This window comes from Xylocopa sonorina, chromosome 10 (genome assembly GCF_050948175.1).
Source record: "Xylocopa sonorina isolate GNS202 chromosome 10, iyXylSono1_principal, whole genome shotgun sequence".
Lineage (NCBI taxonomy): Eukaryota > Metazoa > Arthropoda > Insecta > Hymenoptera > Apidae > Xylocopa > Xylocopa sonorina.
This window is the reverse complement of record NC_135202.1, coordinates 10,343,383-10,359,546: the sequence shown is the minus strand read 5'-3', so window position 1 is coordinate 10,359,546 and position 16,164 is coordinate 10,343,383. Positions and strand designations below refer to the sequence as shown.

Here is a 16,164-nt window from a genome sequence, read left to right as displayed (position 1 = left end):
TTTTGTTCATTCTTTCCTCGTCGTTTGTAGACGTATATATCTTTTCTTTCGTTTTGTTTTATTGTATTACACAAACGGGGCTGGGGAGGCAAAATTAAATAGCGGATTAAATAGTTCAGCGCGACGCTTTAACAAATTAAAAACGTAAAAACATTAACAGTACAATATAGTTTCTTATCGTAGACGTAATGCGATGGCAGTCTTGAGTCCTGGAAAGATGCTGTGATTGTTGCATGGTTATTTCAATTTTTTTCGATTTTCCTCTATGACCTATATCCTATTTTCTATTTTCGTTCCTCTCCGGTATATTCACTTTTGACTCGCTTTGCGATCTTCGACTCTTCTGTCTCGCGGTTTAATCTTCATTCGATAGTTGTTCTTTTATTTGCGATAAGCTTTTGCTCGTGGCAGTGTCTGGAAATGGAAAACGAAAGAACGATTTTTAGTAAAGTATTAGTTTTCCTAGACGACGAACATTTTGTGTTTTGTATTTATTATATCCAAAGAGACTAGCAAATAAAAAATGAGTTACACACATGGTTGAACGATAATATACAATCGTATAAGTATCGTTACGGCAACTATGATTCTAACTGACTAGAAAAGATGAGAACTAAGTTTGCTGCGTCTATGCAAATTACATTAGCGCCAGCAGCTCCTCTATTCTAAGAAAGAAAGAAAGAGAGATGTTCTGGCGTACAAATCTCAAGCCTACCTTTCTTCTTTGTACTCCTTCCTAGTATTTCCAGAGTACAGCAATTGATGATAAATGTCGCGACGTAAATATTCAAGTAAACGATAACACGTGTCTTATCGTTTACATCTTTTCTGTTAGTGTTTCTTGGATAATTCTGTACTCACATTTCTGAGAAGTTTCGTTCACGCGATCGATATACATAACTTTTTATCAAGTAACAAGTGTTTGCAGATAAGATATGATTCTCTTTACAAATGTATGTTTTTTCATAACACGAAAGTTAACTGGTTAGAATCAATAATTGAAGTCGATAAGAAAAGTCAATAAAAAAAATAAAAAAAAGCTGGATGCGAATAGAACCATCAATATTCCAATGTTGTGATTTTATATATACGTACCAAAATTAGGACTACCTACGCCTCGGCTGGCTTCTTCTTTTCTTTTTTCTTCTTTAGGAAAGACGGTGTCCTGAGGCCTTTCTTCTTCTTCTTTTCCTTTTTCGGTGACTCCTCACTAACGCTCACATCCTGCGACATGGAACCCTTAACACGGAAGGTCCCAACCGTAACCATAAACCTTTCTGCATGCACATGCAACTAGCCACCCTTCTCTTTTTCTTCCCTCCCACCCCCCATAAAACATACACGTGTACGCTTTCCTTTTCTCACTAAATAAACTCTTTTATCAAATTTTCTATATTTTATACGTTATTGTACATCATACATGACATATATATGTAGATACAAGTAGACGTACACATGCGTGTTTTTATTCTCTTCACCCTCGCCTATTAGCGTTTTGCATGATCTTTATCGTGTCCACAGAAATCGGCCATCCTTAGATTCATGCAAGCGAACACTATTGGCGTACTAGCTTATTATCACAGTTAATGAAAAAGCAGCGATTTCGTATGATTCTCAAGACTCATTCAACAACCAAAGATAAGACTGTGAAAATTGAATAACAAACTTACAATTATTTTAAGAGAAAAAGTTGTGTTGATTAAGTTTTTTGTTCACGTATAAGAAGATACGATTTATGCCAACTAGATTTGTTAGAAGTAGTAAGAAACATGAAATGTAATTTTACAAAAATATTAGTGTTCGTGTGTGATATTTAACAACCCTCGAGTTTTTCTTTACTGCTCAATCGTTTTCTTTTAATTAAAGTGCGATGGATAGTATTATAGACATGAGATGTTACGTGAAATATATTGCTTAATACGCTTTTGATCAAACTCGAGGACAATGTAACATTTAAATAAGTACGGATAACAAACCTCTTTACTACTTTGAGAAAATGTACTGTGGTGCGCATCAGAGTGATCGCCGTTTACGGTATTTTCCCCTGAAACATAAAGTGCAGAGCGTTAGATATTGTTCAGAAAATTACAACGATAAAGATAAAATATATCTATACCTACAATTATCAGAAAACTTTTCATTGATATTAAAAGTTAAAAATAAGCTTACCTCAAGAAAGCAAAACAGTATGTGATTCTTGTTCTCCCTTTGAATGTTTTAATTATGAGGTAAAAATTATAGAATCAATTTAGATAAACGTTAAAGCTGTGTTCCATTACTTTTATGAAGATGATTTATTTCGCATAATGTTTGCATACGAAACATAGATTCAGATACAAATAAAAAGTAAAGGAACTAAGATGAAAGCTTGCATATAGCAGCTGTTTTAGTATACGAGTAAGGCGCGTAACACAATTGTTCTGAACAATAGAAAACAAACCAAATCATAACTTTGCAAAAACAAAATAAAAATTAGCTCCGTATTAATTGTTTTTTCCAATTAGTAGCGTTTAACTTATTTCACACATATACATTTCTTAATCATAAATGAAAACTAAAAATAAATAAAAGAAAGAAAAAGAAAGTATATATGTATATATTAATTAGTTAAAAACAAATGTCTGTAACCTATAATAACATGCAGGAATGTTTATGGTTACTTAAAAAAGCATTTTTGTCGCTTTATCACGACAAAACGGTTAATGCGTATGGTAAGCTGTGCAATGAGCAATTGATTCTCTTAGGTCGTAGATTCGAGCAAATTCCACTGAAGCAAACGCTACATCTTTGTGGGGATGAATTTCTGTATCAGAAAAGAAAGATGTTTAATAGTTTAATGGAAGTGTTTTAGAGAGAAATATTTCTGGGACTTCCTAGCTTGTTATTTGCGTCATTGCCTTCGATACCGTTGAAATTTAGAATTGTCTCGTTAATCTCCTCTTCATCTATAGGCGGTAACGAAGAACATTCTGGATCGTGATTCACTGTACCGAATTTTGTGCAATAAATGCATTCAACGCACATTTCTACAGGCTCGGACACCTCTGCAATATCATGCAATTTAGATATTTCTCTTTTGGGTGAATCATTCGAATTTATATCTTGTTCCACGTAATCAATGTTCTCAGACCTTGTGGACAGATTTGACGATGATGATATAATCGAATGCTCGATTCTCTCCATATCACTCGGGTACAATCTTTCGCTCTCGATACTATTTGCGATACCGTGATTTCTTTCTACTCGAAAGTTTAATTCAATTGCTTTCCCGTCCATACTTTTTTCATTTTTTTTTACTATTGTACGAAACTCGAAAATTGCATCAGAATTGCTTATTTTATCCTCCTCGTTCATTTTAACTAAACCATCGCAAGGAACAGCAATTGATGGAACTTGCATACTATCACAAAATTCTTTATTGGATTCTTCACTATTTATTAGTACTGAGGAATTATTCATCTCCCATTCCATATTTTCGTCTGTACCAACCCTATCAGAGATTCGTTTTTCTTTCGACTTTATGTTTGCACTGTCTTTTACTTGCTTAAAAGAATATTCCGATGTTGCTGTGTAAGTATCCGATAATGATTGTTGAATGTCTTCATATACATCAATCACATGGTGAATAACTTCGCGTACGACGAATATATGTTTATCTTGATTAGCCTGGCGCGTTTCGCTTTCTCCAGATATATGATTAGTTTTCATAGTCAAATGTAATGGCGAAGTTGAATTACGAGTGGTTGGCAATGAAGTATATTGATCGCTTACTTGTATACAAAAAACAATATTACAAACTTGTTGATAAATCTCATTTACCAGACAAGAAATGGCCACGTAAGTATCATTTATATTCAATTCTGCGATGATTTCGTTTGCGGCATCACTAATGTCATTTCGAAAGCATTCGCCACTAGAGTCGAACTGTTCAGTATTCGTGTTAGTGTGTAGTTCCAACATGTCCGAACCTTCACTGGAATGGTCCTTAAAATGTTCATTATCGAAAGGCATATCGCTCATAAGTTCACAAGTCTCGTTAGAAAGATCGTGTCTCTCAGTACCATGTAACAAATCAAACCAAATGTAATCGTCAGTATTCTCTTCTACGTAGCTATCTTCGTGCCATTGTTGTTGTCTGTTTTCGGAAATTTTCTCTCCGTTTGTTTGGGAGAGAAAGTATCGATTACTTAATGTGGATGATTCCTTTAACGTTACTTCCCCTGTATGTTCATCATCATCTACGTCTATAAGTGAAGTCAGCCTATATATTAAATTCATATCCTGAGAGTTTAAATTATACTTTGTAGAGATTTTTAGATCAGAACCGGACAAAATATTCAATTTTGTTCTCGATATGGAAGCATTGGTATTGATACGGTTTACCATTTCTGCAATTCGTCTCAGCGAACGTTCGATGGAACGTTCTTCTGTCTCCTCATTTAATTCTTTCGTAGTTTCCTTAAGTGAAGAGGAAGAAGGTAAGATGGGAGTTCCTCTGCATGGAGAACTCAACAAATCTTCGTCGCGCTTCATTTCCAATGTCCTGCGAGCTTTGCTTTTTCTTTTATCGTACAATTTTCCTCGTAACTCGTTATCTTCTGAGATAACTGAATTTGAAGCTTCTTCAAGATTATTGTACACAGCGGTTACCGAATGATTAATCTTATCGTTAGTTAAAAGGGTCGAAGGAAAAGGACGGTACTCGATTAACGTAGGTTTCAGTCGCTCTGCGATAATATCGCTTCGAGCAATTTCTAAACGCGGTTCCTCAGGATATATCTCTGCAACTTGACTATTACGGCTCTCGCGATCAACGTAAGCTGCATTTTCAATTTCGTTGATATATTCGTTTTCACACTGACTGCAGTATCTGCTGGGTGAATCACGATCTGCAACCATATTGTCCAAAAAAAAAAAAACAACGCAACTACATTTTTAATGATCCCTCATTTGATATCTATCTTCTTTCTCATGGAGAGAGAAGATACTTCTTATGATCACGGATGCCCGCACCTGCCCGTCTTCAAGACGTATGATGAATGACCGTTCGCGATAGTCGACGGGACAAAAAAATATGTTGTTTCTAAGAACCATGAACCGTGTTGATACAGGTAGCCTGCATAAATGTCAGTCTTCATTACACACAACTTCACTTTACTGTACTTAACGACGAAACGTTAGTTTAACCTTTTTGATGGTTCGCAATCGTTGAGGGAAACGATTTTACGTAATATAGCGTGTACAAGGCAATTAACATGCGTTACGAAATAAAAATAAAAGGAAGTAAACGAAGAAAGGTGGGAATAAAGGGAAATTAATACAAACAAATTCGAGGTCCCTGGTAAATGTGAACGTGCATAACATTTATGCGGATGTGACAGGGCATGCAAGGTGCAAGCGTTAGTGATCATAAATGATGGCAAAAATAATGATAAAAACCAAGGTGGAGTGGAAAATTGCAACATCTTTACATTCGTGGGTTAAACCGTGTAACTGTTATTGTTAATTGTTAAGATAGAGAAGCGAAATTTATATAAAATAAATATTATACTGAAACACATATGTACATTCGATAAAAGTCAGGAAGGAAGTAGGAAATGAGAAGAAAACAAAATGAACGATACGACATAAGGCTTTTTACATATACTGTTTCGAACATGCAACCTACACGTTCCTTTGGCTTTTTTCACAATGATTTTGTTGCTGAGAAAGTTAACAATCCGAGATTGAAACTCGAAAGTTAAAATTATTAATAATAACTTACCGTCGCTCAATACAACTTCAGGTTGACTTGGTGCAGGCACTTGTTTCGTTTCTATTCGTAGTACTCGGGGTTCTGCAATTGAAAAAGCGATAAATTGGTCCGCACATATATTGGATCTTCCTCTCGTAAAGACAAAACACTCACCATCTCTGCTTTCTTCTTCAGTCTCCGAGGTTACGGATACTGGTGACTGAATTGGACTTTTGGCAGTGCTTGATTCGTGTGTTGCGCGACTAACATTAAACGATGACAGTGCTTCCGATTCTGATTGTGATTCATCATCTGACAAATAAAAAAAACCATATATTAGATAAGACATCAATTTTCAAACTTGACTGTTTCAAGTTAAAGTATCAAGTCATTTACTTACAGAGATCTCCTTTTTGTTTGCGTTCAATTTCTTTTTTGTACTGATCGAGTTCTTGATCGGTAACAGCATCGAAAGGATTTTTGGCGTACGGTGTCTTATAGACCATCGCATTGTGTTGAAAGCCTCTTTGAATGATACCTTTGCTGGCTGCACCCACCAATACTACTTGTTCGCCTGTTCCGCTAATAGTAGCATCCTTTTGAAAAAAAAGGAATATTCCTTTGTTAATAGATATATCCAAATTCCCAAGCTTAATGTTTTATCTTTTACATTACCTGCATCTTTTTAGCTTCTTCCCATGTAACTCCTTCCAATATGTGGGATTGTGGTCCAGCCGATATCTTGTCTGCTCTGCGGTAATCTTTTATCTGAACAAAAGGAAAGCAACTCCAAGGGTTTGATCAGTTTGTAAATACAAAGTATTCCTATATTTTTCTGTGTTAATTATTTTCAAAGGATGAAGATATAAATAATATCAATGAGATTTTATGTTACTTACCTGTTGTTGGATTTGTTTAAATTCCTTTGGATTGGTATTTTTCGGTACGAACTGAAGGGCACCGTCGATCTTCACCGGGGTACTGCTATGGGTCGGAGAGCCGTCTGACACCCACTGCACACAAAACCAGAACGTTAGTTCGACCCTCATCGATAATTCGACATCCGACACAGCATTTGTAAAATACGTTTCTCTTTCGCGTTGTCTGCGTATGTTATGTGTGCCTGCTTGCTGGTGATGTCGTCGTATTATCATTCCTATTAATTTCTGAGCATTAAGGTGTACTTAACGTTACGACATTCTAAATAAATCGTTTCTTCGTCAAATTGAAGTTCGAGTTCTTGGCTAAGTTGACTATTATTCTTCGTTCTCATACTATTAAAAAAATGATCATTTTGTTTCTACATTTACCACCAATCAGGACTACTATCCGAGAGTGTATCTCCCCCTCTCTTCTTTTTTTCCCTTCCTTTCCCTCTCACTCCCTCTCTCTCTCACTCTCATTGTATAGGGTCGATCGATCTGGTTTTGTAAATGCAGTGGGACCAAAAGTTACCCATCGCTTCGACGACACGATTTTAACAGGCACACATTCATACACAGTTTCGAATGTGAATTAATTAAATGACACCACCCATAGACATCGTATATTCCTCTTATAGGCGATGTTCTTGGGGCAACGTCCAAATGCCATAAACTCGAAAAAATGCTCGAGAATAAGGCTGTTCATTATCGAAATATAAATATAAAGAATTAAGTATAATTCTGTTGTTTACATTTTTTTATACAACATGCTGTCAGGTTGTTGTACAGTAAAAATAAGGGTTCTTTTCTTCTTTAAAAATTACCTATACACGATAAACAGTAGACATATATTTATTTATATATATATAGATTAATAAGCTACAAGAGAGAGATGCAATAAACTTTCGTTATAATTTTTATCAATCGATCAAGAGATGCGCGATATCATAGTGATGTTTATTTAAGACTACATTTTGTGCTGATTATAAGCAGATCATTTAAAAAATCGTTTAGATGCCTTTTCACCTAGAGAATCAAGTGATCATATGTATCTTCCTCCCTCCCTCTCTCTGCGGGTCTACTTGACAATATATTTTCTAATAAATTATCATAAATTGGAATGTAGCAAAAGTATGACAACGTCACTGCAGAAGTGAGCATGTATAACTAACAAAGAATACAATATCGTTGATCAAGTGAACCGATGTCTTAAAGTCGTACAAGTTTGCTGCTTACTATCATTCGAATACATGCAATAAAATATATTCAAAGAAAACAATGATTGATGTTAGGCAATAAGATTCATCTTTGTCTCATTTGAATAGAGAGCGCTATCATTAGAAGCTTGTACCCACGAACAATTGCGACAATTATTTCCTAACGAATAAATTTTCAGACGATTATAAATGTAACAACACGTGCACATAGAAGATTCACAAATTTGGACATTGACTTTTTGAAATTATTATTTTTTTAATATAATATTCGCAAGATCGTTTTAATCCTTGCGCCAATATTTTGTTACCACACATTGTTTTCTTATTTCTTTTTATATTTCTGTAACTTTCATTTATTTCGCAATTTCGTTGAAATATCTACTCAGTTTTGTTCTCAAAAGTGATGACTTCTACCTTAGTAATCTTTTTCGGATCTGGAGTTCCTGTCTCGAGAATCTCAACCTTTTGATAAACATTGGGTGAATTTAACCAACGTGATCGATCCGTGCCTTTACGACCACCCTTCCAGAGCCTATGCATACAGACAAAAAAAAACAGAAAATATAATTAAAAGTTTCCTTTGATAATCGTGGGCCATTCTTCTACTGGCAAATAAATATTTACCCCTGTTTATAGAGTTCTTCCTCTTCGAGTAAATACCCTAATGACGAAACCGCCGGAGGTACCTCAACGTCGTTTCGAGGTCGCGGAGGCTCTCCTTTCACTAATGGATTCCTATATATGTACCCAGTTCGGAAACCCTGCAAAAGGTTCGAACGTTGCTTTATATTGAGTCAATTTAACGACTGTATCAATACAAAGCTCTGAGCCTGTTTCACTATTATAAACACGTGACCGCGAACGTTCAATGAGAAATGATGTCAGCAGATGAAACTACTTTCCATGGACAGTAACCACTACTCGTTTGTATTAGTAGGGCAAAATCGAAATTCCGGTTTGTATAATATAAAACTTTAACTCTATCATACTAACACAATCGCATGGTTGCGGCTATCCAAGGAGGAATAATATCAGTCTTTACCACACATTCGTGTTTGCAAGATAGGTTTAAAGCACCAAATTATATGCAATAACTATTAGGCTGATCAAAAGTCTTTTCAGTTGATAAATGCATATAAATATAATTTTCTCAATTGTAAATAAAAACGAAAAGTTCAAAAAAGGAAGAAAAAACTACAAGAAAAGCAAAAGAAACAATAAATCTGTATACTTACTGCATTATCAAGCATCCGCATAAGCGCCTCAAATTCAGTTCCACCAATACGCCAACGCTTCTCAAGCTTTTCAGCGAGGGCTGTGCTATCAGCGATGGAAGTCGTATGTTGTGGTGTAGGTGGTTTTCGTGAAGCTTCGAATATAGCTTTCTTAGACTCTTCGGAAATTAGATTTAAATTGTCCAACCCGGCAGGCATTAATTTTAACTGAGCTTCGCAAGCTAGGACCATGTTGTAAACATTGAAGAAAGCCTCCTCAACAGTTTCTCCGCAGCAGAGAGCACCGCGATTCGTTAACAACATGATTTTGTTCATCGGACCAAGATTTCTTGCTATCTTTTCTTTCTCTTCCGGCTCGAAAGATCCACCTATATATTGATGCGTGCTTACCTCTCCTATTACTATACTTTCTTGTCCAATCGGCAATAATCCGCATTTAAGCGACGAGATCTGTGAAAAAAAATGAAAAACATTTTTTTTACTAAAATAAGTAACAAAAAATATGATTTAACGAAAAGGGAACAAAATTTATCGTTTCTTTACTCACAGCAGTAACGGACGGAGTGGTAATATGAACAATGCATTTGATATCAGGTCTAGCAGCGTGAATCGTTGAGTGCAATTGAAATCCTGCCACGTGAACACCGAAATTGGTCGTTCCCTGTTCTACGATCGTACCTTGCATATCGACCTTGATCAAACTGGAGGCAGTGACTTCATGATACAACAGACCATACGGATTAACTAAGAAGTGCTCGTGGTCTTGATTCAAACGTGCCGTAATTAGCCCACCAACACCTTGGGTCCAACCATAAAGATCGAGCAGTCTAAAAACTGCTGCCAATTTGCAGCGTAACAATTTCTCCCCCTTTGCGTAACCCATACTTTCGACACCGCGAATGTCATTAATAGGTAACACGCAATTCGAATCTATAGTAAATAAAATTAATTGGTTGATGGTTTGAGAAGTAGGTAAACAATTGGTTCATTTAATCAACGTACTTTTAAATACGTTTGCATTAAACCGAGCACCCTGTGCACCCATCATGTCAGAAATTTGCTGTAACAGACCCGATGGTCCAGCACCATCCTTCATCTGTGTTTCGATTATACGTTCTAATTCTTCTCGAAAGAGTCTCGAATTCATCATCATCTCGACTCTCTTCCTCCTTTCCATTTCTCTCATGTCCTGCAAAGGAAAAATAAGAATAAACAAAGCGATGCTATCATATCTTTTTAAGGTCAAAACGACAGTTCAATTTCTCCTACGAATCTTACAGCATCTATATCTGCAGGCCGCATCTTACTCTTCTCCTCTTCTGTTAAACCGTCCATTACTCCGTTTGTGTGTGGCTCGGACAATGGTTGCTGTTGACTCGTGTCCGCCATCGTTGTTGCTTACTATCTTTCCTTTCTATTAATTTCTCTACGTTCTCCTCTAGACTATAATTCTCCTTCTACTTCACGCTTCCACTTTTTTGTTTTTTTAACCACCGCCGTTACTTCTACTATCACCTATCACCCTCCACCACCGCCGCCGCCGCCACCACCGCCGCCGCCACCACCACCGCCGCCGCCGCCTCCTCCTCCTCCTTCCACCCCCGCCGTTGAATACGGACTGAAACAAATATATTTTTTGTATTTATTATATAATATACATTTCACAGTTTATCTCGGAAGTTAGAAGAAAGCGAAAATAAGAAAATAACTTCAAATAGAAGCAATCGGTTATCTTCCCATTCAAACAACATAAAGATTCCTTATCTTTTAATGTCTCTCTTATCTCGCTGACGTACGCAATGCATCATGCCTCGTTGTTCGTACAACCCATAGTTTTCAGACATTTAGCTGTTCAGTTAAAATGAGAAAAACAAGCGAACGGAAGGAAAAGTGACAGAAGTCACGAAACGATCAATAAACTTGCGAGTAACAGTCGAGTAGTATAAGGTGCGTCGAATGCGTAGGTAGTAGGGGTAACTGACAAGAATCCCTAGAACGACTGAAACCGCGGTTCTCTTTTTTCAAATTCTTACGCCGTTTATTTATACTCCCATCCTGCCCTACGCCCGTTATACTTTTCGTACATATTTTTTCGTCACGAGAGCTTGACACTAGACCTACCAAAAGTGCCTCTTTCCTTCAGAGTCATTTAATATGAGTGAAAATATTTAATAAAATCTTGAATGACTCTCCTCATAAAAAAAAAAGAAAAATACACACTTAGATTTGTCGAAATCAATAGAGAAAAAGGAACGTATTTATCATTCGAATACAACTAAACGTAGAGAAAATGAGGAAAGTTGTAGTATTGCAGGTGTTCCTTGTCGGAGGCTCAACGTGTCAAGTACCACGCGTTAGTATCACTAATAATCTTGTTTAATGGCTCTTAATAATTCGGAAGCGTATGCTTAACCCAAATGCACAACTTCCGCGGATGCTGGTCCAGCAAACTACAGAAATTGTTTCCTAATTCTTTCACAGCTTTACACGGAATCATGCGCTATCTGTTCATCATAATTTTATATACAGTTGCCCTTTTGTCGTTTGCTTCATCGAGTACCTTAAGAAACGGACGATTCCACGAAGTTTTAGAGAACCACAAGAACGCATTGTTATAAAGGAAGAGAATATATCTAACAATTTAGACACCACTGTTTTCTAAATTATTTTCAAATGTATTATTTATGTTTGTAAAGGTTAAACAAGTATAATTAATTCAATATAATGTTTGACGAATCTTTGAAAGTTAAATTGTTAAATGAAGTGCTGAAACTGAAGCTAGCGTAAGAGGTATATTTATGTGTAAACAGAAATAGAAATATTACTTCTTAACTACCGTTGAAGCGAAGCGATCGATACACTTTTCGGTTGCGACCATTTTTTTTCGTGTATGGTGGATATCGCAGTTTAGTCGGTCTTTTGGTTTTGCATTTCAACTGATAAGTTTAAACAGAAATGTGTAAAAGATAAATGATGTAAATGAGATGTTTGACTAATTTAAGTATGTAATAACTTCCCCCAATTAATGTTCGTCCGTGTTACTTATCAACGAAGCCTAATTGCTAAATATCTTCGTAACATGACGATACTAACTTAACCTTCCTTGTACGTTTCTTGGAAAGAATTACCGGATATCTACAACTGAAATATTCGACCCCAGCGAAACGAAGGGAACAATACAGATTTAGTATAGTCGCGTTTACAATTGTTCGACGGTGAAGAATCGATTACACGAGAAATGTCGATAACGTATTGAACTACCGAGATAGTGAACCGCGCGAGATACTTAATGCGACGCGTCCGCTGTTTCTCGACGCGATGATGTCATAACTTAAAACGCAAAGCTTACTATCGTTGTTCATTGGGTGGTACTACGTTCCTCCAATGAAAGGAGGGACCACCATCACCGCGTTCCGTGTGTACTAACAGAAAAAATGCATTTTCTTTCTCGAGCGGTTAATCAAGGAATAACAGGCGTCGGCTGCTATATTTCACTTTCACATTAATAAAATCAACACTACTGATTCACTAAAACGAAATTTCAACACTTCAATGATATACAGAAATATTATCACTTTCAAGGGCATACAGGGTTAACTTATTTAACAAACTTAATTCTTCAGCATCATGAAAGAAACGGCGAAGTATAATTATTGATAAAATGAAACCTCATACATTTAGAACAGGCAAAAGGTAAATCGACGCAATGTCGAACGCACAGGTGAGCGTGCCTTCTATAGAACCGAAACTTGAGCAGCAGGTTTATTTCCAAGCAACGATAGATTGCGCGCGAGTGGTATTGAGCTGTCGCAGGAAAAAAAAACGTTTATTGTTATGCAGTAATTTTGTACACTTATGTTCAAGCTAATAGTTGTGACGGAAAATTGAGGATAATTTTGGAGTCTCTGCTTAAGACGCGCGTCTACCCATACATGCGTATGCTGGTGGGTTACATCGACATTTTGTTTCCCTTTACGAATTCGATCATAAGGACGTCGAGACGAACTCAGCGTATGGTTATTCGTGTGAATACGCCCAAATGACCATTTTACATATATACGTACGTACATGTATGTACATAAAGTTGTACACATGCATATGTATATATATAAATGTCAGTTTATTGCTGTACAAATAAACGCGAGAAAATCTCATATGTACACGCGCTTGAGTAGCTGCGGACACTGATGAGTAAATTTAATGATATAAAAACTACTAACTTTGACTTTGAATATATCTTGGCCACTTTTACTATCTTGACTTGGCTAGACGCGTAACGAATCGATTGAATACATACAGGGGATAAAGGAGAGAATCTGGCACGCGTCGTTCACAGGTCCTGACACACTTACTTGTCATTGTTACTTGTACATACAAAATAGTAAGGTACTACAAATTTTACATTCTCGAAATGAAAGTCTAAAACGAGCAAAAGCAATTTTTATTTTCATTGCAATTCTTCCCGCCGTTGTATTTGTTAGATTATAATAAATGTCAAACGAGAAAGTGGAGTAGCAAAATGGCATCACTGGCTGTCGCGTTCTAAACTTTTATTTATATAGTTTAAACTGAATTTTTAACAGGAACACCGCGAGAAAAGAAGGTCAATGATTTAACAATGCAAATGGCGATATACCCAGAAGAGAGTAATGGTTTTCAATGGCGCAATTATGACAGCGAATATTTTATCATTAATTATCGAAGTACTTTTGCGTAATATTTGAAGGCGGATATGAAACATGACTTACATTTTATGAATTACGTGCTGTTCAACAGTGTCTAACGATCCACAAAAAAGCATCCAAGATTGCCGCCTAATCGACGACACACCCCTTACGCTACGTCATTCTTGTCAATTATTTAAGGCCACGTTTATTCATACCCGAACACACCAGCAATTTTTAACTAATTTGCCTCTATAGATGTACATTCTGACGTAATTTAAGGAGACTTACCTAACACAAAATCGGTAACTATCGTTGATAGTTAATATATCCGTATCCTTTCGGGGAACCGTTCGACTCGCTGTTCGTATCACCGAGCGGTCGTTCCGTTCGGTGGACAGCTTCCCCGCCCCCTTTGATGCTCTTCCGGCGGCTGGCAAGCCTTCCCCAAGCCTTCTCCACCTCTTGATTCTCCCGTGTTACCACCACCACTGCTATTTCTACCACCTCCACTTCCACCACCACTGCTATCTTCTCCTCTCCACTTTTGTTGCACTCACTTCGAACACGTCTCCCTTTTCAGCTTTTTAACCAACTGCGGTTTCTTGTTTTGTTACTTCACAATTAATTCAGTCGTACTCACGTTAGTGAGAATTATCATACTTGTTCTTGTTCCCGGCACGAACAGAACTGAATAATCGTTATCAACGTCGGTGCTTCTTCCTCGCCTCTATCCTACTCCGCATTCCTATTTTTTTCCTTCAACTAATTGCATGATGGGCGCGTGGATGTGCGCACAATACTGGTGCGCAGCCGATCTGCGAAACATCAGGAGCAATCCAACGAGGGATCGCTTCTCAAAAATATACCTCATCTGATTGGCTATCCTTTAATTCATTGTCCAATGAAAACGGTCTACTATTATACAACCAATTACATACTACTATAATGAGATTATATTCACCTGTAAAATATTAGAAGCAAAATCTTAATTGTTTTTAGGAAGTTGTTATACATAAACTTTACAAATGGATGTATGCTTGAAAGTAGTATAGACAATGTTATAAACTCTGTCGTAATATGGGACAGTAATAGAAATACGCCGCAGTGACCGCCATCCAATACGAAATGATCCAATCCAGGTGATTCTAGATGGCACTGTGTAGATCCATTCCTCATTGGACAGCGGACATTAGGGTTAGCATTACACGAGGCGACAGATTCATAACAATCTGTATATTTCTATAGAAAACGCTAATCATCTTACGAATTAGAGAGACTATCCCCTAAGTTAACCGCTTTTTAATTTGAAAATATAGTTCCCGTCTTCTGTAAGATAGAAAAGCTCTCTAATGAATTTTTCTGAAACAACAGAAACAGAATAACGAAGTTAAATTTAAAACCGTGGAACCTTTCGTTGATTGGAGCATAGCCATAGCCACAGTATGTCATTGACCTGTTCGATTTCACCGCTTACTTTAAAAAGCATTACCACATACAGTTGATCATTTCATATTTCTTATTAAATATCTTACATAAACCTATTAAATGTACATTACACTTGAATATAAATATATTAGTATGCCTATCAGTTTATGCATTCAATTGATTTCTGCTTTAGCTCGCTTTATCGATTGACTCGTGCACTGAATCGTGTCACGTGGTTTGAAACGTTTCAAACAATGCGCTTCTTCAATTTTTAAGACAAACTTTTGCGCCAACTAATAGATTATTAATCCGAAATAGTAATATAAGCAAATAGAATCAATCCTGTTATATTAGTTTCATATTTGAGTATATCACGAATTATAGCAACGCATTTTCGCACATGAGCGATTAGAACAGACTCAATTAAATCTAAATAAACATATTTAGCCATAGATGCCAATTTATAAATGAACGTAAGTGGTTTGAATCAGCTAGAAGGTTAAAGTACATCGATAAATGTATGAGTAAAATTCAACTGTACATTACACAAAACACAATCTCAGTTCTATATCAGACTTAATAGGATCCAATTGGCCGCCATTTAATAAAAATATTGAAATATGATGTCGAAGCAATTTTAAACGAAGAACAATGTTATCGTCATGTTAATATTACTAAGCTAGCAATTTTACGTAAACAGCCTTGTATTCGTAAGATAAAAGAATTTTTCATTCCATAGATCTGATTATTATTGCTGTATGAATATGTGTAAGTTGTATGCGTAAACGATGTCCTAATTTCTGATAAACGTAATTGATATGGACACTAGTTTCTGTACCATCAAACATTAATACTTTATTTTTCGTGTTGCGTAAGAACCTGTTTGCCGCCTGTATAGAATCAACTGGGAGTAGAGTTTCGAGCAAAACAGATATAAGTATACGATACAACAGTGTAGTTAGT

At 36.4% G+C, this 16,164-nt stretch overlaps 1 protein-coding gene across 3 annotated transcripts; it reads right to left on the bottom strand.

The window, feature by feature from the left end:
• Positions 1-37: 37 nt before the first annotated feature.
• On the bottom strand, positions 38-14,573 carry Hts (adducin 1-like protein hts). Of its 3 annotated transcripts, XM_076903483.1 has the most exons (16): positions 14,437-14,572; positions 14,065-14,368; positions 10,388-10,727; positions 10,112-10,298; positions 9,657-10,039; positions 9,110-9,559; positions 8,499-8,635; positions 8,289-8,406; positions 6,634-6,747; positions 6,410-6,502; positions 6,135-6,330; positions 5,909-6,046; positions 5,765-5,836; positions 1,977-2,044; positions 1,096-1,239; positions 38-414 (listed from the first exon to the last, which is right to left on the bottom strand). In XM_076903483.1, the coding sequence occupies exons 3-15, from the start codon at positions 10,496-10,498 to the stop codon at positions 1,111-1,113; spliced, it is 2,196 nt and encodes a 731-aa protein (XP_076759598.1). In that variant the 5' UTR covers positions 10,499-10,727; positions 14,065-14,368; positions 14,437-14,572; the 3' UTR covers positions 38-414; positions 1,096-1,110. The 3 variants fall into 3 exon arrangements, with proteins under 3 accessions (XP_076759598.1, XP_076759599.1, XP_076759600.1); XM_076903484.1 differs by having other exon boundaries at positions 1,096-1,224; positions 14,065-14,573; XM_076903485.1 differs by lacking the exon at positions 1,096-1,239 and having other exon boundaries at positions 14,065-14,573.
• Between the last annotated feature and the right edge of the window lie 1,591 nt (positions 14,574-16,164).